The sequence below is a fragment of the Carassius carassius genome, chromosome 31 (assembly GCF_963082965.1).
Source record: "Carassius carassius chromosome 31, fCarCar2.1, whole genome shotgun sequence".
Lineage (NCBI taxonomy): Eukaryota > Metazoa > Chordata > Actinopteri > Cypriniformes > Cyprinidae > Carassius > Carassius carassius.
Genome location: NC_081785.1, coordinates 22052391 through 22079230, shown reverse-complemented (window position 1 = coordinate 22079230; position 26840 = coordinate 22052391). Strand labels below are relative to the sequence as shown.

The 26840-nt window shown below is 38.4% G+C and overlaps 1 protein-coding gene across 2 annotated transcripts in view; it reads right to left on the bottom strand.

Annotated features, from left to right (window-relative positions):
* The window catches only part of LOC132111783 (echinoderm microtubule-associated protein-like 5), a 112713-nt gene that overhangs the window by 11092 nt on the left and 74781 nt on the right, over positions 1 to 26840 (bottom strand). Inside the window, exons 16-32 of one of the 2 annotated variants that reach the window (XM_059519376.1) lie at positions 24850 to 24943; positions 24070 to 24170; positions 22365 to 22558; positions 22163 to 22274; positions 21732 to 21859; positions 18954 to 19095; positions 15569 to 15721; positions 15215 to 15346; positions 11469 to 11557; positions 9708 to 9884; positions 7244 to 7445; positions 6990 to 7116; positions 1442 to 1520; positions 1063 to 1192; positions 800 to 898; positions 352 to 372; positions 19 to 192 (exon numbers count right to left, since the gene is read on the bottom strand). In XM_059519376.1, the coding sequence (XP_059375359.1) occupies positions 19 to 192; positions 352 to 372; positions 800 to 898; positions 1063 to 1192; positions 1442 to 1520; positions 6990 to 7116; positions 7244 to 7445; positions 9708 to 9884; positions 11469 to 11557; positions 15215 to 15346; positions 15569 to 15721; positions 18954 to 19095; positions 21732 to 21859; positions 22163 to 22274; positions 22365 to 22558; positions 24070 to 24170; positions 24850 to 24943 (2154 nt within the window). Of the gene's footprint in view, positions 1 to 18; positions 193 to 351; positions 373 to 799; positions 899 to 1062; positions 1193 to 1441; positions 1521 to 3053; positions 4320 to 6989; positions 7117 to 7243; positions 7446 to 9707; positions 9885 to 11468; positions 11558 to 15214; positions 15347 to 15568; positions 15722 to 18953; positions 19096 to 21731; positions 21860 to 22162; positions 22275 to 22364; positions 22559 to 24069; positions 24171 to 24849; positions 24944 to 26840 lie in introns of those variants that run through there. The other variant, XM_059519377.1, reaches the window with a different exon arrangement.

The window sequence follows — 26840 nt, the reverse complement described above, 5'->3', positions numbered from 1 at the left end:
TTGTTTGTTGACTTGTACCTTCCTGCCACTTCCAGATGGTGAGGGTGTGCTGGGGGTCCAGACCCACAGAAAGCAGCAGTTTGCCGGTGGCACTGAAGCTTACAGAGCAAACGCCCCTAGAATGATGGCAGCGCAGCACAGAGAGGGTCTGTTTATTCATGGCTTCCCACACATGGATAGAAGGAGATGTGGCTGCAAATACAAAAACTGTTGCTTAGATTTGTAAAGTGATATAGCTGTATTCTAAAGAAAAAAATTCTTATGTTTGCCAGTGCTTCAATAATCAAGTGTCAGTGCGAGACAATGTTTCATTGCAACTGTTTTTGTTTTTAAATGTACACGGTCTCTTACCTGACATATCACCGGCATCACCTAAGTGAACAAAAACAGCAGTTAAACATAATAGGAACAATACTTTCAATTTCATCATTTTTAAAACCACCGGTGCATAAATAAAAGTAACTGTCCAAGTACAAAATTTGGCTTTTTTTTTCTTATTAAGAACAAATGCCAAGCAACATGTGGAAATGGCAATAAATCACAGCAAAGCACGGGAACCATCTCATACATGTTTCCTTTCAGTTTCAGACGTCCAGATTTGCCAAAACACAGAATATTTCATTGTGATATTTTTTCTCATCAAATTCTTCCAAGACTTGTGCTATCCATGTTCATTTTAGAACTCTAACTGTATGTATCATTGTACCATTTGTTGAATTTTAGAAGAAACATCTGGGACAAAGTTAATACCTGGGCAGTCAAGGTGAGAAGAAAAGGGTGAATGTTTTCACAAACATACCTACTTGGCCAGTTGCCACCACGTTGGGGAACTTTGGGTGCTGATTAATAGTCAGGCACAGAATGTCATCACTGTGTTCCAAATAGAAACTCTGACAGGCTGAAGGAAAACAAACAGAAAAAAAAATGTTTTTGTCATGTCCTCATGCCTCATTGAATAAAATCCATATCTAAACTGTGCTTGCTGCTTACGCCCACTCTGGCACATTTAAATGTATTAAACATGCATTGCATATGACAGGCACCTTTTGGTTTTCTCCCCACCTGTTGTTAAGTTTAAGACGACCCCTACTGAGGCAGTGTGGTAAATGATGTCCGCTCCTTCATTAAGGTAATGCACATTGTTACGGCAGTCGTTGCCTCTGTAACCAAACACCAGTTCCAGCACCAGGTCCTGCAGAGAGAGTCAAAGAGGGGTGTCTGAAGTTACATACATGACAACAGCAGAGTATCTGGCTCTCAGGATTTGAAAGGACATGCACAGAGAAACCGTCCTGCAGTTTAATCAAAAGAGGCTAGAAAGATCATGTAACCAATGAGGACAGGTTAGGACACAAGGAGGGATAGGAACAGGACAGGACAGAAAATGAAAGGAAAGAAGGTATTATGCGTACATACATATTCTGATTTGCCCGTCACTCACCTCAATGGGTCTCTTTTTCTTGCCCACGTTGTTGGTCTGCAGTTTCTCTGGCATTGGTGGTGCTCTGCTCACTGGGGGTCTGCGCCCAAAGACAAAAAACAGAGCTACTTAATCAGTCTTACAGCAGTAACGAGGTCAGGCAGTGAGTGACCAGGTGAAAAGGACACCAGACATCTGGTGAATGATGATTCGGTTTCACTTCAGGTTTTCACTGTAACATGTTACCAAATATAGAGGTTCTGAGTCAGTTCTAAATGTGATAGTTGGTGATAGTTGGTGATGTACAGTAAACGTTTGGGTGAGACCTTTGTAAAACTCTGCAAATTAAAAACAACAATTAAAAAAATTGGGAACAATGAGGAGTGATAGGTCTAGTCTTACCTCGAGCCTCTTTAAAAGCAGCATTAATAGAGAGAGAAAACATTAGAAGTGTGTCAGTTGAGCAGTTCCCTTGAGTGATCCAGAAAACAAAGAAGCACATCACAGGGACACTGTACAACAAAATACAACCAAAATGAATATATGTTGTCCAAGTTGACTTGACAGCATGTGTCAAAACACAAAATGGCCCACAGAGCACCAGCTCTGTTTAAAACTAGCTCAGTCAATTCATTTTCTTTACTCTTAGAGAAATAGTTCACCCAAAGTTCTTACTCACTGCCATGTTAATTCAAACCCATGTGATTTTCTTTCTTCCTTATAACACAAAAGGTGAAGCTCTGAAGAATGTCTTGGCCACTCTCTTTAATATAATGAACGTGAAGGTGGACATCAGCTGCCAAGCTCCAAAATCACAAAAAGCAACCATGACTGCTATATTCCAAAAGTATTACAAAGTAACGCATTAGAGTACTCTAATTACTTTTTTCCTGAAATGTGTAACTTAACGCGTTAGTTTCATGCGTAAGTAATCAGTAACTTCGTTATTTTTAAAAAAAAGTAATCCGTTATTTTAAGGAAAGGAAAATCCCGACTGCAGCCTGCTTTTTGTCAGACAGTAGGCCTAGGTCTACTGTGCCACCTGCGGATGTATCAGCGGAGCCGAAGCTCTGTGATCGTAAAGTCAATGGCTGTGATACGTCTGTGCCCTGCGCCTGACCCTGTGTGTGTGGGGTTTTAATTTTTAATTTTTAAATTAATTTTTGGTAACGCAGGAGTACTCTAACGCGTTACTTTTATGAATAGGTAACGCTGTATCATAACTGATTACTTTTAATTGATGGTAACGTTGTAACCTAACTAACTACTTTCCAAAGTAACTATACCCAACACTGATTATATATATATATATATATATATATACACACACACACACAGTACACTTTATGCAAACAACATTTTATTTTGGATGCGATTAATTGCGATTAATCGATTTGTCAGTACTACTTACTACTTAAGTCAATTTTTTTAACTGTACTTGCAGATCATATAATATTAATGAAATAATAGGCCAATTAAGTGTTATGCTTTCATGACTGTTTCTTAATACTCTTAAATACACTTTTATAAGTACACTTTGTAATATGTTTTATTTATATAGCGCCTTGCAAATACCCAAGTATGCTAGGAAGGTAAATAACAGACAGTATAGAACATATGAATAGCCAGCAGTTTTAAAGGTCTGGAGTGAAGAGATAACACCGAGATCTTCTGGTAGTTTATTCCAGAGCTTGGCAGCGGAAATGCAGAAAGCCCACCCACCCACACTAGATTAGCCAGAACTTGGGAACTGCAAGCAAAATTTCTTAGCTCAATCTCAAAGTTAGGGCAGGGACATAGGGAGAATTAAGAATCAAGCTCTGCATGGTTAAGAGCTGTAGTGTCATGTAAATGTGTTCAAACTTTTTCCTTTGTCGGTATAAGGTCATACTTTGCTTAAAAATAAACCAATCGACACCCTGATTTTCCCCTCCATGTAAACAACTTAACCTGCATTCTGTCTGCTTTTTGAGGTGCACATGTGTAATATGTGACAGACAGCATCCATTACAGGAGATTTAAGCACATCCAGCCATAGCGAGTGAAAGGCTGACATTTTGAAATATTCAGTGTTTTTAATGCTTTATTTAACATCCCCTGGGGAATAACCAGTTTTTCATTTTTTTAATAGTCTTGTAAAAATATTTACTTACATTGCCAGGTTACTGATTTGCATGTAAACCAAAAAAATTAGGTTATTTCAATAAACACAAATCGGACTGCACTTTCAAAAGAGAGTAAATAATATATAGTTTGGCTTTAGAAACTTTAATGTAGTGCATTATTTATTTTATTTATTTTTCTATTTTCATTTATCTATTTGCATTTATTGTCACTGCATTAAAAAGAGTGAATCCATCCATCCAAACATTTTCAAAACTCCCTGTCCTATGTAGGGTCACAGGGATAATGGATCCTAAGTGACCAACTACATTACTTAAACTTTCTCCTAGTGTTCATTGGAAAAAAGTGAGGTTGAAACAGAATGCGGGTGAAAGATGGCAGAATTTCAGTTTTTGGGTGAACTAATCCTTGAATCGTCTTCAGAGGGAATGCATGGAGCAAAGCATGAGTTAAGTTCCCAGCAGCCAAAGAAGCAACATTTCTTGTTAAAAAATTAGCAATAGAGAGCAGTTATAAAGTCACTTCAAAGCAAGTGCCAAATCATCTGCCAACATTAACATAAACATAATGCTGTAATTTAAGCCTGAAATTGCCTGCTTTTAAAGCATCTTGAGCTTAAAATAAGAGCAAAACTTAGGGACAGGCGGTTTTATGAATATGATGGCTGTTGCCGTTCGGTATAGCAAACATCCAAAGAGCAGGAGGGGAGGTAGCACATGAAACTTTTCTGAATAAATGACACTTTCATTGATCTTCTTACCTGACTACGCCCTGCCTTCACATGGTGAGAGAGAGGAGTGGAGCGCAGAGACAGACGGAGGAGTGAGGAAAATTGGAAAAGACAGACATGAGGGTAGCATGTCACTCAAAGCCCAAGTGTTACCAACTCATTGTTTTCAATGTTTTAAACCATTGTTCAACTAACTATTGTGGTAGTTAAACTTGTTAACAAATCTTTTCGATACAACTTAAGCTCAATTGTAATTAATCCCTGAGTTTGACAAAAAAAAATGTTTTATTGTAATATGCATTTACATTAGAAATCTATGGGCGAGATAATCAATCATATGAAGCATGTATTTTTATGTGAAGCATGCATTTTGATACAAATCAGTACAAAATTGTGTGTTATTTAAACTCTAAATGAGTGGTTCCTTACTTTTTTGACTTCAAGACCTTTCTTTGTCCAAGAAAATATCTAAGCTGATATGCACTGTACTTATATTGTAAATAAATAAACACAAATATATGAAGTCAGTTTAATGTTATACATTTTTATTTGCAGTGTTTCTGTAGCATTTTAATTAAGATTGAATGAATGGATGAACTTTTGATAATCAAGGTCACTGTTCTCACTTTAGCTTATTTAGCACCAGATTTACTAAACAAGGCAAATTAAAGCAAGAGCGCAAATCCATAAAACCACTGATGGGAGTGGAAAGTTCTGCAGGTGATCTTCTGACAATGCTCAAATTAAAGGATGCAGATGCAATATCTCATTTCCATAATGACCAAAGCAATCTATCAAGATCAAAGCTAATTAGCATAAGGAAATGTTCGGATAATGTCTTCCTCTGGCATTCCAAAAAATTAATATGAGTGGAAAAAAACATGTCTCCCATCTGCCATGCGCTGTAATGAGATCACCTTAGGGTCGACTCGAACCAGGGTCAATGCTGTTCTAAGAGTGGTGTGTTCTCTACTGAACCAACTCCCAGACGACAGAACTCAAGGGCAGAAGAGTAACGAGCCAGGAGACTTGAGTCTTCCAAAAAATAAAATAATCTTTACTTGAGAAACCAAGGTTACAAAGTACATATAAACTAGGATAGTCCCCAAAACAGAGGAATATTAATAGACACAAAGGTCAAACAGGTACAATAGGGCACAAACTTAACTTGAGATCCAGTGACTGGAGTACATAGGTTCAAGTCTGAACATAATGGCAGGGATTTATAAAGGGCAAGATACAGGTTAGGGGAACCAGGGCTAATGAGGAGAGTACTGAGCAGGAATACATGTAGATACAATGGGTTCTGAGTACAAGCATACTTACGAACTTGCAATGTTGGCAGAAGTCGGCATATCAGTTTTTGGCATACTTTCACATAGCCCAAAATGGCATGATTTACTAGATGTCTCCAAAATTTGCCTACGGCATCAATGATACGATGGACGTCGCTGATGTTTATTTTAGGCAGATCTTGCAGACATCTAGATAATTCTGACATTTTGGGTAATGTAATTTTGAAAGTAAACCAAAAACTGATATGCCGACTTCTGCCAACATTGTAAGTATGCTTGTGAACAGAGCGCCAACTGCAGGAGTGGAGAGCACCGAGCTGGGGGTTAAAGTGCCATCTGGAGGCCTGGAGGGAGCATTATGTAGAGGCTTGAGGAGAGCGCCCACTGCAGATTAGGAGGCGAACAGCAGCACAGAGATGAGATCTTTACACACACTCTCTGTTTTCAGCAACAAATCGCAGCCATTTCAAGCGCAAATTGAGTTAAGACATGCTGTTTTGGGGTGGTAAATAATTTTTCCATTTCATTTTTAAACTTCAAATTAGGGTTTGCACTGGCGCAAGCTGTTAGTAAATCTGGCCCATAATATATGAACCTTGTGGCCACACCTTTGAAACAGAATGCAATCCAATTACAGGGTAATGCCTTCGCGCATAGACCTCAATTGTAAGTGCTTTATTGTAAATGCAATATTCAATAAGCAAATCCAAATCTAAAAATTTTCCATAGTAAGAAAGGTAAGGTAAGATAAGATAAACTTATGTAATAATCAGGAACATTCCTGTGAATGTCGGTTTGATATTCCAGTTTGGAAAGACAGAAACAGAAACAGAAAATAGTTTGGCTTTAGAACGTGCCACCAACATGAGCTTATTCAAAATATTAGTGGTAGAGTGGTGGTGAATTTAAAATACAAGAGGTCAGAGAAGCAATAAAGTCGAAAACGAAGAGGATTCAGTATATTTGCTAGTATTTAAAACAACTCTATTAGGGATGTACTGACATCAAAAATCTAGCCAGTTCTGACAAGCAGACAGTGATTTCACATAATGGATAAATGTCCAATATATATAGATGAATAAAAGTAATTTCATTGTAAAAATGGGGAAAATACCATGCATAAATATCCACTACTGACCAATGCCAATAATTTAATCACTAACATCAGCTGAAAACTAAAATGATTAAAATACATTTACTTCATACCTAAAATATATAAGTATCTATAAATACTTATTTGAACCCTGTTAGATCCCTTATGCTGCCAAACAAAGATTAAGTAATGAAAAAAAAGCGAAGCAATCTGTGTTGCATCCGCAGTTTTTCCATAATTCTGTAACTACTGTCACATTAAATGGCAGAACTGTACACAGTGTTGTTATAAACATCGACGCCACATTGGGTGTGATTCCTAACTTACCTTTCATCTACCGACAGCTCCTTCTGTTGTAAGTGGGGTTTGACCCCCGTCATGGATCGTACGTTTGTGGATAAGGCCTTGATTACATAGATGATCTCATTCTCTCGAGTTACATCACTGTCATACCCTACACAGATGGAGAGACGTACAGAATTTAAATGAACATTTCATCATATGATATATGGCTACCCTCTTTAAATCTAGATGACAGTGGATGACAGTAATAACTGTTCTTTATGAACAATCTTTTTCACCTCCATCATCTTCGCTCTCGATGTCTGACTCCTCGCTGTCACACTGTCTGGCCTCTCGGCAGCCCTCGGTCTCATGGCTCCAGATCATCAGACAGGTGTCAAAGCCACCGACCGATGCCAGCAAAGAGTCGTCATGTGACCAGCGCACATTAGTCACATGGGTACTGTGGGCCATGTACCGCTTAAACTTTGCGTATTTCCCCTATTGAGATCATAAAAATGTTAACAAGTATGGTAAATTATAATTTAATATATCTAAAATGAGAGCCACCTACACCCAAAAAAAGACTAAACATCTGTCAATTATATAAAGTACATTTTCTAAAGTACAGTAGGTTTCTGATTTAAACCCATTTTGTTCAGATTGTCTAAAAAGCAACTAACTCTCCCCATAAAAAAAAACTACTTCACTTCTTGTCTTTTTTCTATAGTCAGATGGCCAAAAATAAATCTTTATTATTTAATGTTTTTTTTTTTAACAGTGTTGATGTGCAGAACACATAGTGGCCAGTTTTACTGACTGCAGAAAACATTGTGGGTTTTATTCATTTTTTCTGGTGTTTTTAGTAAATAACTACATACAATGTATATTTTAAAAAAAACATGAGGATAAACATTTATTCAGAGAAAGAAAACTAAATTAAACATTGAGTAACAAAATGTGAAATGTGAAAATTCTACTTTTACTAATATTAAATCAAAATGTGAGGTTTGACCCACACCTTGAATATAATTTGAGAAAAACTAATATATTTGTCAGACAAATATTTTTTCGAAGAATCAAATTATCATTTTTGTTCAGTGTCTATATCAAAAAATCAAAATGAATCTTGATCCAAAATGAAAACAAATAAATACATACAGGTGCTGGTCATATAATTAGAATACCATCAAAACGTTTATTTATTTTACTAATTCCATTCAAAAAGTTGTATATTATATTGATTCATTACACATAGAATGATATATTTCAAATGTTTCTTTCTTTAATTTTGATGATTATAACTGACAACTAAGGAAAATCCCAAATTCAGTATCTCAGAAAATTACAATATAACTTAAGACCAATACATAGAAAGGATTTTTTTTAATCTTGGCCAACTAAAAAGAAAGAAAATAAAAAGTGAGCATGTACAGCACTCAATACTTAGTTGGGGCTCCTTTTGCCTGAATTACTGCAGCAATGCGGCGTGGCATGGAGTCGATCAGTCTGTGACACTGCTCAGGTGTTATGAGAGCCCAGGTTGCTCTGATAGTGGCCTTCAGCTCTTCTGCATTGTTTGGTCTGGCATATCGCATGTTCCTCTTCACAATACCCCATAGATTTTCTATGGAGTTAAGGTCAGGCAAGTTTGCTGGCCAATTAGGAACAGAGATACCATGGTCCTTAAACCAGGTACTGGTAGCTTTGGCCAAGTCCTGTTGGAAAATGAAATCTGCATCTCCATAAAGTTGGTCAGCAACAGGAAGCATGAAGTGCTCTAAAACTTCCTGGTATATGGCTGTGTTGACCTTGGACCTCAGAAAACACAGTGGACCAACACCAGCAGATGACATGGCACCCCAAACCATCACTGACTGTGGAAACTTTACACTGGACCTAAAGCAACTTGGATTGTGTGCCTCTCCTCTCTTCCTCCAGACTCTGGGACCCTGATTATCCAAAAGGAAAGGCAAAATTTACTTTCATCAGAGAATTTAACGTTGGACCTCTCAGCAGCAGTCCAATCCTTTTTGATGCGAGACACTTTTGACGCTGTCTGTTGTTCAAGAGTGGCTTGACACAAGGAATGCGACAGCTGAAACCCATGTCTTGCATACGTCTGTGCAAAGTGGTTCTTGAAGCACTGACTCCAGCTGCAGTCCACTCTTTGTGAATCTCCCCCACATTTTTGAATGGGTTTTGTTTCACAATCCTCTCCAGGGTGCGGTTATCTCTACTGCTTGTACACTTTTTTTCTACCACATCTTTTCCTTCCCTTCACCTCTCTATTAATGTGTTTGGACTCAGAGCTCTGTGAACAGCCAGCCTCTTTTGCAATGACCTTTTGTGTCTGCCCTCCTTGTGCAAGGTGTCAATGGACAACTTTTGGACAACTGTCAATTCAGCAGTCTTCCCCATGATTGTGCAGCCTACAGAACTAGACTGAGAGACCATTTAAAGGTCTTTGCAGGTGTTTTGAGTTAATTAGCTGATTAGAGTGTGGCACCAGATGTCTTCAATATTGAACCTTTTCACAATATTCTAATTTTCTGAGATATTGAATTTGGGATTTTCCTTAGTTGTCAGTTATAAATATTAAAATTAAAAGAAATAAAACATTTGAAATATATCTTCTTTTGTGTTTCACAGCTTAAAAAAAGAAATTCATACTTTTTGGAATAACATGAGGCTGAGTAAATGATGACAAATTTTCATTTTGGGGTCAACTATCCTGTAATGATAAAATAACATTTTATTAACCTTGACTGGATATTTAAAGAGCTTGACATATCCAAGGTCATCCCCAGTAGATAGCAACGTCCTGTCACTGCTAAGACATGCCGAAGTAACTTCGGTAACTTCACTGACCACAGGCCAGATTCCCTCACAGGAACTTCCGAGCACACACGTCCATGTGCTCCAGTCAATCTTGTCCACCTCAGGAAGGATAAGACAGCATGAAAATATATTTACAACAAAAGGCAGACTAATTAAATTAATATAAACACTAAGTGGTCCACTAATTAGAACAAAACATAGTTTGTTTTAAAGCTGTACGTTGTGAAGAATAACTGGAATCAAGCAACACTTTTAATTAGAATCAATTGGCAGAATTTATTTCCATATTAAAATCCAACTCAATCCAATGGGGACTGTGGCCAAAATGCTTAAAGCCCATCTTTCAAGTTGAAGATCCCTGTGAATGAACGTGTAGATAAATAGTGTAGGAACTCGATTTGCGTGAAGAAACTAATCATAAATGTGCATTAAAAAAGTTTTTTAAAAGAAATTGTGAGTAAAATTACTTCCGCTGTGAAAAACGCTCTGATCGGAAGTGACGCAACGGCCGGTAAATATCATCTCTTTGTAATGGAGTCAGACAGTGAAGAGGTTGCAGTAGGGGTAAATGTCAACTCTTACGATGGGCCATTTCTGCACAACATAGTTTATCGTGAAATTTAGAAATTTCTAGCTGATTTTTAATCAGTAACTGCTTTCAGACCTAGGTGTCCGCATGTTCTGCTTCTGTAGATGTCAAGCATTTGGGCCGTATATCTGAACAACATAACCGGCCAGCTGGAATTCCGAACTTAGCCGGCTGTTATACTACCCCCCCCCCCCCCCCTCTTAGTATTTCCGACGGACATTAGTTTGCATGTACTGCGGAGTACGTGTATGAAAGCAGTTAGTGTTCCGGTTAGGACGGGAATATGCTGTTCATGTAAATACAGTCATTGTTACAAAAACCTACTATAATAACGATAACGACAAACTCTCTTTTCTGTTACCACCTCTCAGACTGCGTAAACCCGGGGTGCTCAACACTACTCCTGGCGATCGACTGTCCTGCAAAGTTCAGCTCCAATCCTAATCAAACACACCTGAAGCAACTAATTAAGGTCTTCAGGCTCACTTAAAAATTAAAGGCAGGTGTGTTTGATTAGGATTGGAGCTAAACTTTGCAGGACCCATGACCTAGTGCACAAACTACTAGCTACTACTAAATATTGTAGAAACATAATTTTCTGTAAAGTTGCTTTGTAACGATTTGTATTGTAAAAAGCGCTATACAAATAAACTTGAATTGAATTGAATTGAATCTAAACCCACACTGAGAACGAGGGCGGCAGCGCCTATGTTTGCCTGTCGTTATGTCATATGACGCGTTCTCTGGGAAAAGGTGGTTTCTTGGAGCATTGCTTAGAATAGGTACACTTTTTTATTAATTTCTGCCCGTGGGTGTTGTAAAACATATGTATTCTTATGTATTTCTTTTTAAATTAACATTTTCATACAAGATTCCGTATAAATTAAGTTATACATTTAAATTGAAAGATGGCGTTTAAGTTACTAAGGTAAGCATTCACTGTCTGTCCCAACATATTGGTGGCCTTAAGCACGGCCTAATTCCCTGCCTCCAAATTTAGAGACAAGCAAATGAAAAGTGGGCCGTGTTCTTGCCCTTTAGATTGCCCTTCCCCCTCCCCGGGTGACACACGGTGAGATGTTCAAGATCCATACCTCTGTAGCAGGAATGGTTTGCTTCTTTCCACGGGGGGCCTCAAAAAATAGCTGCTCCTTTGCTGATGTGTTGACCTGCAAAAGCTTCCCTAACACAAGAAAACAGAAGAGAGATGCGGTGACAAGGTTTTATCCAATTAAGATATGCCTCGCTGTAAAAATTACAACTGTCCCTTAGTTGTGGCATAATTTCCACCACACCAAACAACTCTGCACCTAATAAAGATTTTTTCTAAGTCAGTGTATTCTGCCAAGAGCAATAACAGTGTTAGAAGAGCTTGAGATTAAATATAACATATGTTCAGGATGTCTCCTTCCTGAACGAGCTAAATGACTTTTATGCTCACTTCAACAGCGACAGCAAGGGGATGGCCACCAAAATCTCACCCTCAGCAGACCACCAACCTCTCAAACTCACCTCCACAGATGTCCACACTGCATTGAGCCGGATCAACGCACGCAAGGCTGCTGGCCCGGATGGCATTCCTGGACGTGTGCTTAGGGCATGTGCTGAGCAGCTTGCAGGGGTCTTCACAGACATTTTCAACCTGTCCCTCACCCAAGCAACTGTGCCAACATGTTTTAAGTCCACATCCATTGTGCCAGTACCAAAAAACTCTTCCCCAATGTGCCTGAATGACTATTGCCCCGTAGCACTCACACCCATCATCATGAAGTGCTTTGAGAAGCTGGTCCTAGCACACCTCAAAGACTGCCTCCCACCCACACTGGACCTACACCAATTTGCCTACCATAAAAATAAGAGCACAGAGGATGCAGTATGCACAGTGCTGCACTCTGCACTCACACACTTGGACAATAACAACACGTATGTTAGGATGTTGTTTGTTGACTTCAGTTCAGCATTTAACACCGTCATTCCCTCCAAGCTGACAACAAAACTTGGAGACCTAGACATTAACACCTCCCTCTGCAACTGGATTATGGACTTTCTGACCTCAGCATGTTAGGTCAGGCCACAACCACTCCACCACTATCACACTCAACACCGGCGTACCACAGGGCTGTGTGCTGAGCCCATTCCTTTACTCCCTCTACACCCAAGACTGCAAGCCTGTGTATGGATCCAACTCCATCATTAAGTTTGCAGACGACACCACGGTGATTGGCCTAATCAGTAACAACGATGCACCTGGCCACATGGTGCGCTGACAATAACCTGCTCCTTCACACCACTAAGACAAAGGAGCTCATTGTGGACTTCAGGAAGAAAAAAGGAGGCACGCATGACCCCATCTACATTAACGGTATGGTTGTTGAACGTGTCTCCAGCTTCAAGTTCCTGGGAACCACCATCTCGGAGGAACTGTCCTGGACTACACACACCTCCAGCCTGGTCAAGAAGGCTCACCAGCGCCTCTTCTTCCTCAGGACACTGAAGAAGAACCAGCTATCTTCAGCCATCCTGGTGAAGTTCTACCGGTCTGCGATCGAGAGCATCCTGACCAGTTGCATCACAGTCTGGTATGGAAACTGCTCAGTGGCTGACCGCAAAGCACTGCAGAGGGTAGTGAAAACTGCCCAGCGCATCACAGGGACACCACTTCCCGCTATTGAGGACATCCAGAGGAAACGCTGTCTACGTCGAGCTCGCAGCATTCTTAAGGACTCCTCTTACCCTGACCATAGACTGTTTAACCTCCTGCCCTCCGGGAGGCGCTTCAGGAGCCTCTGGACAAGGACCACAAGATTCAGGAACAGCTTTTTCCCTACAGCTGTCTCCTTGCTGAACTCTGCCCTCTGACATGACCCAACACCACACACACAGACTCCTCCCCCTCTTCACCACTGCATCTGACTGATTTATTTATTTATTTACAACAAGCAAAAAACAGTAAACTTGTTATTACTTGCACTACTGTCTGTTCATCCAGAAACACTGAGTAATCCATTTGCACACTGAAATATTTTCTATGCAATGTACTGTCCATTGCATTAGTGTAAATTATGTTCATATGTTGATAGTTCTGCCTATAGTGTACATACACTTTTACATAATCCATCTGTATAGTATGTTCATAGTACACCTACCTGTATATCATGCTTATAGTATGTAAAATCTGTAAATTATGTCCATAATACTTATCTGTATAGTTATTGTACATATTATAGACCTTGTATATTCTGTACTTACTGCTTATTGCACTTCTGGTTAGATGCTAACTGCATTTCGTTGCCTTGTACCTTACATGTGCAGTGACAATAAAGTTGAATCTAATCTAATATAATCTAATAACATATAATATGTGAGGAAAATGAAAAGATGAAGCTAAATATCATTCGTAAGCAGTCATTTCCAATTAAGCGGTCATTTTGTCATTATGAAAATGTTGTCTAAAAAATGTCTAATGGGGAGTATGGATACATAAACACTATCTTTTACATTAGCCTAATCGAGACAAAAGTCAGCCACTTTGCTCCATAAATTTTATACAGATTGTTATTAAAGACACATTTGAGATATCATTTCATAATTTGAGATAAGGTTGTGCTTGCATTGTGTTGAGTTGTCATTACTTTGAAAAAAAAATAAAAATAGAAAGATTTTTCCCATGATGTGTTTATCTATGCTAAAAAATAAACATTTTAAAAACACAATTATATATATAAATAAACTGTTTATTTTCTGAGAGTTTATTTTATTATTTATTTTCTGATACATATTATTTTATAATCACTTATAAAATACAACTTGGAATGAAAAGCAGACGTCTTCGATCTGCCACAGTAAGGGGAGAGCGGGGTGATTTGAGCCTTTGGGGAGGTGAGCCACCCCTTTTTTTCTAGGCAACATTGAACAAAATTTGTGATGTGACCACAGATATATTAAGAGTTTTCCATTTTACTCACCCTGTGATGAAGAGAGGCCCATGGGATAACTGGTAACTAACTTCATTTTAGACCAAACATTTTTGATTTTGTTCTTTGTTTTAAACTTGTTTTGCTGAGTATTAGCCTAGTACTGTAAGGTCAATAGCATTTCTTTTTATTTTTCAATGTGAATTTTATTTTGTTCTGACATTTTTAAATAATGAAAAAATGCCTTCAAAACTGTGTATTTTATCTTTCAATAAAAGGTTTAAAAAGTCATCCATCCATCCATTTCATTATCCAGATCTCTTTGTCCTTATCGGTGTCTTGAGCCACAGGAAGGGAAACACACTGGATGGATGGATGGCCAGTTCATCACAAGGCTCACACAAGTCATTTTTATTGAATTGCATGAAGTGAAAATTCATTTTTACTTCAGCATAATCAATGGCACAGTTTAACTCCATGTGGCTCATCTTACCCTCTCTCTAGGCTCAATTTAACCTTCAATGGGCCAAGAGACTTTTGAAAGCAGTTCGTTTTAGATTTAAAGTGATTATTCCCAAGGATGCATCACATCCTGAAATGTATGTACATATTGGACCCATTACGGTCATGTGCACAATTTAAACACACTGTAACTAAAAACTGGCTCAAATCACCCCGCTCTCCCCTCATTAGAAGAACACGGATCACAAGAACTCACAAGAGATGTCTTTACATAAACTAGTCTCCACATTGCATAAGTGCATCAAGTTAAACAACTTGCATCAGACAGACTGCATCCATTTCACTCATGTTGTGTCCCCAACTCTCACTGAAGATGAATGACTTCTGGTCGTTTTGTTGCTGCAAAATGCTGTCAGTGTGAACGTCCCCTGCAGTACAGTATTTGTGTCTTGTATCTGTCTCACCTCTCTTGTCCCAGTCCATATGAGTGATGTAGTTCATGGAGCCTTTGCACACACCAACCCTCTTGCTGCTCATCACGTTGTAAATATCCACAAAGCTGTCACCTGATGCCACAGCCAAATACTTGCCTGTCACTGTAATAAAGATTGGTTTTTCAGTTTTGAGCCTTACCACGACTCAGCCATCACTTTCTTATTAATATGTTAATATATTCCTGCAAGAATTTGTTAATTACATTAGCATATGTGAAGGTACAGAAATAGTTCATACTATCATACTGAATTATTCAGATGCTATATTCTTGTTGTCAGCACTCTAGGCATTTCCAGTGAAGTGATATTAGTATGTTAACTAACCAGGAGAGAAGCGGATTTCTGAAATGATGTCTTTGCGGTGATGAAATGACACCAGGTCTTCTAGAGTGTCGGCGTTGACGATGAGGAAGCTGCCATCGTTGAGACCCACAGCTAGAGCTTTCCCTTCTGGAGAGAAGCAGCAACATCGCCCACCTGCACAAAGTTAGATCTGTTAAATACCATGTCACATTAAGCACTCCGTTGTTAAAAATCTATCATGACAGCTGAACAGAATGTTTCTCTTTAGAGCTACATATGAATGTAGAAAGATGTACAGGTAGTAAATAAATGGTTGGTTTAAATATCACCCATTATTTATTCACTGTCATTTTGGTCCAAACCGGTATGACTTTTGTTCTTCCGTAAAATGCAAAAGGAGAAGTTTAGCAGAATTTTCATGCTGCTCTCTTCTATACAATGAAAGCATACAGGGGTCATTCACACAAAACAGGCTTCAACAAGGCCAAATAAATTGTCTCAAAGCCTTGTGGGTTTTTTTCCCCATTCCACTGCCCGAATCTCACGTTTTTCTAAGCAAAAAAATGTGCTCTGTGTGAAAGGCCACAAACGTAACAAGCAACTGTCAATGCCAAAAAAAAAATATATATATATATATACATGCATAAAAGTTATATCTGTCTTATTTGCTCATGTTAGTGATTTTGGTACGACTTTCTGAGAAGCCCGTATTCATAATACATTATAAGAATTAGGGGTGCTCCGATCAGCCGATCGTTATGCGCATCTCGTCAGTAAAGCCGGTTCTCTAATCAGCGGTAAAATCCCTCAGGTGCGTGATTTCACAGATTTCAGCAGCTGTTACTACACAGAGCCATTATTAACAGAGAAGATGCGCAAATAAACGCTGAAAATGAACGTGGATTTGCGCATCTTCTCAGTTAACAATGGCTCTGTGTAGTAACAGCTGCTCTATGTGAAATCACGCACCTGATGGAATTTACCGCTGATATAAGAATATTCTTAAAGTTCCAATTTAATAAAAATAATATGTTAGCCTTAAGGTTATTAATAAGCTGGTGTGTTCCAAAACAATGACAAAATTAGCATTTAGGAGATATACGCATTCAAAACTTACAGTCTCTCACTTCAGCTAAAACGGATCACGGATTTTCATGACATCACATCACACTTCATCTTCTCAACAAATCTTCTGACCAATCAAATGCTCTCTAGAATCCGAAGCGTCCGCCCCCTGCACTATAAATAGACACGGAAGCGCCAGCTGAGATCGGTCACTTGTTCATAGTGTAGAATTTCCTGTACAGTGAATGGCTCGTAGTGCACAATGTAGGTAATAGGGAATGATTCAGACAGTGTAAATAAGCTTTCGATTGGAGCAAATGATGTCTGGTTTCACGTTGTTTCACACAAACCATGGCAGCGCACACAGTCTGATCCGGACTTTAGCTCCGGTCCAAAGACGTGATCGCAGGTAGTGGATCATATGTGCGAGTCGGCATATATTAAAAACTTCGGCATGATTATCATATTGAATCTAGGGGGTAATCTATCATACTGTGGCTGTCAAATGCAGCTTTAACGAGCTCAGGGGCTCTGGCCCGAGCAGAGATTAAAAAATAAAATAAAATGGCTACTTGCTATTTTAAAAAGGGGGTGGGGCTGTTCCGCCCCGCCCTCTCTTTCTGTTTCAGTTGAAATTACGTCACCATAGAATAATGCTGGGTGTTTCAAGGCACTTCAGGGGACATTTAAGGCATTATAATGAATGCATAATGCATACACAACAGTTTTAATACATTATAATATTTACTTATTTGTGGTTGGTGAGATTTTTATTTATTTTTTATTTAAATTTTGCATGCTCCTATTTTTGCATCTATACACCCTTTGCCTAAAAGCCAATTCAGTAATTTAATAACACTATTAAATGTCATTTAAAATGTACCTGCTGTACATTAGAATGCAGTGATGCCTAAATTAATAATATTTTAATCAACCATAACATAAAAGTAATATTGGCCATAATATAACATTTAAAAGGGATAGATCACCTACATCATTATTTACTTACCCTGATGTTATTCCAAACTTGTATGATTGCAATGTGTGCAGAAATGCAAATGAGAAATGAGAACTAAACTGAAGTGGAAGCGTTTCAGTAAATATCTGTTCTTCACAAAAAGTTGAATGGTGTACTTTCATGAAGCTTATGAAACATTCCACAGGTCTGGAACAACATGAGGATGCGTAAGTGATAAATTTTCAATTTTGGGGTAAAAGCTCTTAAACCAATTACACAGTCCTTTAATCATTGTCAAGTAAGTTATTATTGTTCATTACCCAAGTAAATAAAGAAAGACCCAGTGTACTCTTAATAATCATAATATAATTGAATTAGGGTTGATGAAGAGTCAATAGCTCATCTTAAGGATTTGGTCTATCAAGCATTATTTGATTACATTGCTGGTCGTTCCTCTACAAAAATTTACTGCAACCATCCCCTTTAGAGACTCAGCCCTCAGGCAATCAATTGCATGCTGAGTGTTCTTCACTTAAGGTATATTTTTCTGTGCAAATTGAGTTTCTGAAGCATAATGAGGTCAAGCATTGTATATGCTAAGCTTGGAATGCAAATGACAAAAAGAGTACATAGATAAGGAGCTATTTATAATCAGACAAAGGGGCGTTTGGTAGACAGTAATGCATGTGTGCTTTGAATTTATAAAGCTAGTGAAGAACTATAGTTACTCATGTAGTTCCTTCTCCTTGTTACGTCATAGTGGTTAACCTTAGTGTGAAATGTTATGAAATGATGTAAAACAGGGTTTAAATTGATTCACAAAAAAAAAAAAATGTATTTAATTTACTATTCCAATCCTTGTGAAGAGAAAATGAGCTCAATTGTAATAAACATGCATTTGTTGTCTAAGCTTCTAGCATCCCTAAGCTTTACTTTTACTCATTTTACAATATTTAGTAATCACATTAATTTGAATGTGTCCTTGTTGCACTACCATAGTAATAACAGTAAATTATGCATAATTACAAGTAACTAACACTATAAACAAAATTCAGTAACACTTTATTTTAAGGTGTCCTTGTTACACATTACATGTACTTACTATTATAATAACAATTAATTATGCCAAATCCTAACCCTTACCATATAGCAGGTACATGCAGTTCTTATATGTAACGAGGACTGTAACAAGGACACCCTAAAATAAAATGTAACTCAAAATTCAAAAGTACACGCTGTTAATAATATTCATCAGTACTTGGGTAAGTACACTGCAAAAAGGAATCATTCAAATAAAGTGTTACGCATTATTTTATTAAGGCCTGGGTACACATGGACAAAGCTGCAGATTTGAATCTGAGTAATGAGCAAGCATTTGCTTACCTTTCTTGAGTTTACGCACGGCGAGCATGCAGTGGCTGGGGGACAGATCCCATATGCGCAGTGTCTTATCGTCACTCACAGTGGCACACAGTGGCAGATGTGGGTGAGTGGCAAGACCCCAGACCTCGCCCTCCATGTGACCCTAAATACAGTCCACACACACATTATTTAATATATGCTAACGCATTAACATAACTGTCATTTCAGCACAAACACATCTACTTTCTTATCCTCATGACGGACTGTAAAGTTAGCAATTAACATCACACTTTTACTGCCTGTGAAATTTTATTTAAAAGAGTACATCTACATTTTTCTAGTGAGCATGGTGGCAGTAATTTATCAAATGATGGAGAAGACCATTATAGCTAGGTATATACCCAGACACATGGTGTTAAAGTCTGGAACACAGTGGTGGTGTGATTCTGTACAGTCCCAGTATGTCAAATCAGGGTAGTCATTTTTTTTTTTTGTGATTCAGATGTTAAAATAATCCACATGCAAATAAATAATTCTGTCAGACGATTAATGCACATATAATTGTTTTAGAGAATGTCCCCTGCATTCTCCCTTATTCTAAACTGATGCACCATCTGTCATTTCAGAGTGCAATAAATGAGAATTCAATCAAGCTCAAATGTTTTCTAGCAGCAAATAGGACCTATACAAATCTATATATGACTAAGTGCATTTCTTTTTTTTAATGTAGTTTGGTTTTTGTTTTTGTTCATTTCTACATCCTAATAACCGCTTGGCAAAATAACAAGCTCACAAAAAACAATGGAGGGTTTGCACCAACTGATACATAACATTTAGTAGGTAACTAATGACTTCAATTACAAGCACCTACAAGCACCAACCTGTAATTAATTACTGTGCCTGACTGTAAAACACAAGCCAAAAATACACATTTAATCAGTGCCCAAAAATCAGCTATTCACTGTATAGCTGAAAACTAAACCACAACAGTCTAGAGTTTAGAAACATTGGAAAATTACTGTTTTTGCCCAGTCTACAGTTACTGCCGTTTACCATTTATTACATAACAACAGCCTCGGACCATTTTGTTTGTCTCTGAAGAAGAACTGGAGCAATTTAGTTCCAGTGATGGCAAAACTTTGTTTTCTCGGAAAAATGGCAAAACTATGAATTTTACACAATTTTTTATTCAAACAGACAGAACACCCATCACAGTATGCAAATATTACAATTATTACAATAATTGCTGTAATCAAAATTTTTAAACAAACCATTCTAACAATGTAAGTGAAAGGGTGATATTAATTCATTTAATTGGATTTAAAATGTAAATAAATTCTGTTTCTTAAAAAGTATGACCAATTGTTTTGACAAAAACGGATGGCATACTCAAGACTGAAATTTCTAAAAAGTTTTGCCAATTCAAAACACTAAGTGAAAGCCATAAATCTAAACATTATGAAAATATGCCTTGAAACCACTGTAACAAAGTGTATAATGTATACATCAATCTTCTAAAGAAGGTTTCAAGAGTTTTATTTTCTTTTGCAAATATCCTTATGCCTCAGATTTAAAGACTAACCGTGTTGTGACTTGAATAGATGAACTGTTATGGGGATTTAAATGGTTGTACAATACATATTACCAGCTCACTGTCACAGTAAACAGAAACAGGTGTTCACTGACATATCAAAGAGGCTTTTTCGAATATGACAAATAAAAAAAGCCTTCATGCGAGGTATGTGCAGACATTAATCATGCATTATAAAACAGATAGTTCCGGTCTGTGTCTGATGACTAGCTGAGCCATGCACAAAGTTGTTGTAAAATACTATTTCAACACACACCGGTGACCTATAAACACCAGTATTACTGGACCACTGCATCTGCTTCTTTCTGCTTCTGTGTGGTGCATGTCAACTATTCTGCTCATCATTGCTGAAAAACTCCACTCTGCATTCTGCCTAATAACTCCCCTCAACTGTTCTAAAATCACTGTAAACCATGGCTTCTTCTTATTGCTTTAATATATGCATGTGGCTTATTCATGAGAAACTAATACAATTTATGGAAGGATACATGAATCTGTTAAGCCTCTTAATTTTCAATAATTTAGTTCATTAGGAAAAACACAGAACTAATCTTTAAACAATCCTACCTTGTATCTAGTACTGGATTTGAATAATGTAACATTGCCAAGTGACGAATAAACAAATCAACACATGACAAACCAAAACTAGCTATTTTAAAAATGGTTTAAAATAGCAAACATGTTTGATCTCCGACCGGATGGAATCATAGCCTTTAGCTAAAAGTGACCATCATACACATTTTCTACGAAATCTGTCAACTTAAATCTGCAGAGTGAACTGACTTTCAGTAGCTAGCTCTAGCAACACATAACAAAGCACTCAAAACCATAGTGGCGAGATTTGGATGAGACACCATTAAAATCAATTCTATTTGAAATGAAGCAATCAAAAACATCACATCATTCTTAAACTGTAATTCAGTCTATCGTTGTATTCAAGTTTTGAATTATGTGCACATGATTGCATGCAATTTACAAATAAACGTGTAATTCACAACTAAGACACTCATCCTAAACTAATTTCTGCATTCATGTAGGTTCATGTCCAGGGATGCAAAGTTTATGTAACATGACAGGCAGCTTGAGGGTTAGACCTGTTTAATGAATCAACCGAATATAAACCCTTCAGCCCTTGTCTTATTTCTCAGAGGGTTTTTTTTTTTTTCATGGCTTGACGAGTAAATCTGACAGCCGAACCGGTGCTTTACCTGAACCAGAAGAGTTATGGGCCCATTTTTGTCCACCTCCAGAATCTCTCCGTTCTTTGTTCCTACAAGAATATGCCCATGACCCAAAGATATGGCACGAATGGAGGGGTTGTCCTCTAAAAGCAAACCTGCAGGAAGGGACGTGTTATAAATAAACACTCATCCATGACCTCGGGTTCTATTTAATAAACACAACGAATGATTTTAAAGAATGCATTCAGGTATTTTACCCGAATGGTTTTAATTGTGCAAGTCTTTCAGATAGATAGATAGATAGATAGATAGATAGATAGATAGATAGATAGATAGATAGATAGATAGATAGATAGATAGATAGATAGATAGATAGATAGATAGATAGATAGATAGATAGATAGATCTTATCTTTGATATCTAAATTGTCTTGGAAATAATGTAAGGGATGTCCTCACCTTTGGAGCCTGGAGCCAGCACAGCTCGTTTTATGGCAAACGTCTTGAGGCATCTCTCAAACGTGTCGTCCCACAAAGCCACTATTCCATCCTTTCCACCAGTCACGAAACCCTTAGCAACAATACATTCCCATTATATTTCGGAAATAGTTAAAGGGATTGTAACTCCATGTTGTTTGCTATTTGAAGCTAAATCTGATACCTTCTCCAGGGTGTGCATGCTAAACACTGGCCCATCATGAGCTTTGACAGTTTTCACCAGGAACATCTCTCTCCAGATGCAGATGTCTCCCGCGCAGGTTCCTGAGAAGACCATTTCTTCCGTCCAGCCATACACTGCACACATCATGGTTTCAGCTTTTCCCATGCTGCCCTTCTTCCCAATCAGTCCACCACCTGGAAATAGCAAAGGTCTGTGAGGTGATCTCTGGCAGTAGAAGTGTTCAGTGATTCACATACTCCACAAGAGGTTCACAAGATGTCCACATGAATCTGGATAAATTTGAAAAACACATCTTTGCCTCTAAGTTTTGGCCTTTTGTCCACACTAAGACATCGTCCAGCAAAAACTGAGCTTTTTGAAGATACTCTTCCAAGTAGACATGTTGTAGTGTGGACTATATGTACTGTATACAAACAAGATGTACTGTATACAAAAACAATGATGCATGTACACTCACTGGCCACTTTATTAGGTATGCCTTGCTCGTACCGGGTTGGACCCCCTTTTGCCTTCAGAACTGCCTTAATTCTTCATGGCATAAATTCAACAAAGTGTTGGAAACATTCTTCAGAGATTTTGGTCTATATTGACATGATAGCATCACGCAGTTGCAATGTCGCAGCAGAAATCAAGATTCACCAGACCAGGCAACATTTTTCTGTTCTTAGCTGACAGGAGCAGCACCCGGTGTGGTCTTCTTCTGCTGTAGCCCATCTGCTTCAGGGTTTGATGTGTTGTGCGTTCAGAAATGGTATTCTGCATACCTTTGTCATGACGAGTGGTTATTTGAGTTACTGTTGTCTTTCTATCTTTTCTAACCAGTCTGCTCATTCTCTGATCTCAGAAATCAACAAGGCATTTTTGTGCACACAACTGCGGCTCAATGGATATTTTCTCTTTTTCAGACCATTCTCTGTAAACCCTAGAGATGGTTGTGTGTGAAAATCCCAGATGATCAGCAGTTTTTGAAATACTCCAACCAGCCCTTCTGGTGTCAATAACCATTCCACGTTAGTCACTTAAATCCCTTTTCTTCACAATTCTGATGCCCGGTTTGAACTTCAGCCAGTTGTCTTCACCACATCTAGATGCCTAAATGCATTGAGTTGCTGCCATGTGATTGACTGATTAGAAATTTGTGTTACCAAGCAATTGAACAAGTGTACCTTATAAATTGGCCGGTGAGTGTATATATCTATGTTTGTTCCACAAGTGTTGTGCCTGTTATTCACTTTGCCAAAGGTAAGCGTTACTTAGTAGAATCTTCTTATTACATATCTGCAAAGTAATGTAATATGTATGCCCACGACATCGTCTTTTTCACAAATGTGTTTTTTGTAGTTTACATGGAGACAATAACAGTATAGTTTTTTTTAATTAAAACATGCACTTAGAAACCCATTTTCAAAATTTTGCATTTTCAGGGCTAAAATGTTATCATGTAAATAAATAGTTAATATTTAAAAAACATAAAAAGTTTAAAATTTTTAGGGTGAAAATGGTATTAAAATGGTATACGCCCTTCTAAGACCATACATGGAATAACGAATTTGAGTGTGACTTGTGTCATTATGCATGAGCAACTTTTGGAAAATGCTTAAAAACTGTGGACAGAGAGCATTTTTGAACGAAAGCATCATTTTCAAATATATCTATATTAGTGCAGACATCGCCATAGTCTTACCTGCTCTATGCCAAAACTTCATGTGTTTCACTCCAACGGTTATCAGTTTGTCGGGCATGTACGGGTTGATTTTAATGACAAATATTTTGTCTTTACTTCCCCTTTAAATGGAAAACAGAGACATGTGCATTGTTAAATGAATTTGGGATTCTTTTTCTGACACCAAAATGGTTGAGTTGAGCAGCCGTCAATCGTTTTAAGAGTTTAAAGGTTCTCAATAGGCACTGTATGGTCTGTAATTGACCTGTCTGCTCTGTTGTTGCCACTATCTGAGTGCCGGTGGTCAATTTAGCAGCGCAGGGGTCAGTGGCTGTCTGTGGTTTTGCATTAGGCCCGATGTGGAGCGGGCAGAGAACTGAGCAGTGACTGCACTGTCAGGCCCTATTTACTTCCACCCGCACAAGCATCCTCTCTAGCAGAGAAAGCCCCAGGGAGGAATCAGCTAGAGCTCTGCACTACCTAATAACTCAAGAGCAGCCAGACAGGGGAAAACAAATGCTTTAGACAGTAAGAAGAGGCACACACTCTTCGAAACCTTGCTATATTACAGCAATAAACCAGGAGAGGATATACATTAAAGTGTTTTTATTAGAGTAAAGAGCTGTAGCTGGAAATGTATAAGTCATCAATATTTTTTATCCTTTTTTTCTGTAAGATAATTACTGTGACTTTCACATGCTTATATCTGCTACATTATATCAAGCCACATAATTTGCTCTAAGCTAACAATCATGGACTACCAACTTTGAAGAAGCAAATCGGGTCTTTTTTTTCACTCACTGGATGGTGGAGAACTTCTCTCCTTTCCTCCATTCCCAAAGGACGATGGTATGATTGTCATCCAGACCCACCGAAGCCAGCCTCTTCCCATCTGCTGCAGAGACAGACATCATTCGGCTCTGATTACACTCAATATCACCCAAATAATGCTGTGTATATCATGTAATGACTTTCTACAATCTCCACCCTGCTGACAATAAAACAAGACGTCTCAAGTAATTCAATGTGACCGGTAACAAAGGCATCGCTACAGTGGAAATTTCAGTTGGATCATTTATGTTTAGGTCAGTGACACTGACAGATTGTAGGAGGCTCTGCTGTTTTTGCTTTGTCAAGAGAAGCTCTTCTACACACCTTTGATTTTAAACCAGAAATATGACTGGTTTACAGAGAGCATTTCAGAATTACCTACACCACTATAAACAAATTAATTAATTCATTAACATGTTAATGAATTAAACATGTTAGCCACATGGTCTCCTAAATGGGTCATTATTGGCAAGAATGAGCTGCAAAATGGTTTAAATAGTGGTGACTGACCACTTTCTTCTTCAGACTGGAAATACTATGCTATTCAAACTTTAATTCAGACCATATGTCATACTATCTTTTAGTATTTGAAAGATCATTTTAATCTCCAAGGGACTTCGCTTTGTATAATACCTTGGCTCATTTCTCCACTTTACATGTTATATATTACTATCATTCAAAGGTTTGGGAGCAGTAAGATGTTTTTTAAGGAAATGAATAACTATTTTTATTGATGATGCATTAACTTGACAAGAAATAAGTTACACTGACATAAAATTTTAATTAACTCCCTAACCAACAGTATTAGTTATCTTTTCCACTAATAATCAGGATACCAGACTTGACCCCAAGAATGGGTTTTTATTGCTGTAGTATTTATTAACATGACTTATTAACTTATTAAGTACTAATTACAGTTGCCAACTCCAGAAAATGAAAATATGGGACAAATAGTGGTTTAGTGGTGGACATACACACATACATATAGAATCAGAATCAGAAAGAGCGCTATTGCCAAGTGTGCTTGCACATACAAGGAATTTGTTTTAGTGACATAAGCTTCCAGTACACAGAGACAACAACATACAGTCATTTTTCACAGAGCCGTGCCAGATAACGAACAAAACATTGACTCGTTCACGAGTCAAGAACCGTTCTCTTACGAGAGCTCTCTCGTACTGCGTCTTAGCTAAGACGCTACGGGAAAAGTCTCTTTTCACGAAATACTGAAGCAAAAAATTATCCTTAATTTTGTATTTTTGTAAAGCGCATTTGCAGCAGTACACAGCCATAGGCGAGACGGCTCGTTCGCTCATTGGCTTGTTCTGCGGCAACTGCACAGCCTATCGAGCGTGGGCTGATGCAACATCAGACCAATAAGGGCGCTTCGCGCCCTTCTTGCCACTTCCCGCCGAAACGGGTGTGGCCCAACCTATAAAAGGAGCTCGAAAAGGCTGACTCACCTGATTTTTCATCTCTTCAGCGAAGCTCACGCATCGCTGGATCACGGAGGAAGCAAGCGCCGTCTGAGAAAGCACATCAGCAGGACGAGCCATTCTGAAGCTGCTGGCATCGCCGCCTTCCATTGCCGTTCCTGCTGCGCTATCCGGCGCCTATATCCTTTCAATCCTGTTATATACAAGCTGTTCTTTATGTGTGTGTGTGTGTTCGCCCTGCGACACACACTCGTAAAAGAGCTCGCGTCTTTTTTAAGATGCCTTCCTGCGGCTCGTCAGAGCCCCACTCAGCGAGGGAGACCGGTACGTCATCTGTGTCTCCTGCCTGGGTGAAGATCATGCAGCGCTCGCTCGCTGACGGCGGATGCCCCCACTGCGAGCTGTTGCCATGGTGACTCTGAGGACTCGCCTGGCCTTTTTCTCTGAGCCTGCATTCTCCGCTGCGCTGAGGCGCCGTAAAAGCATCGCTTCCAGCGGATTCCGGAACCGTCTTCAGCTCAACCG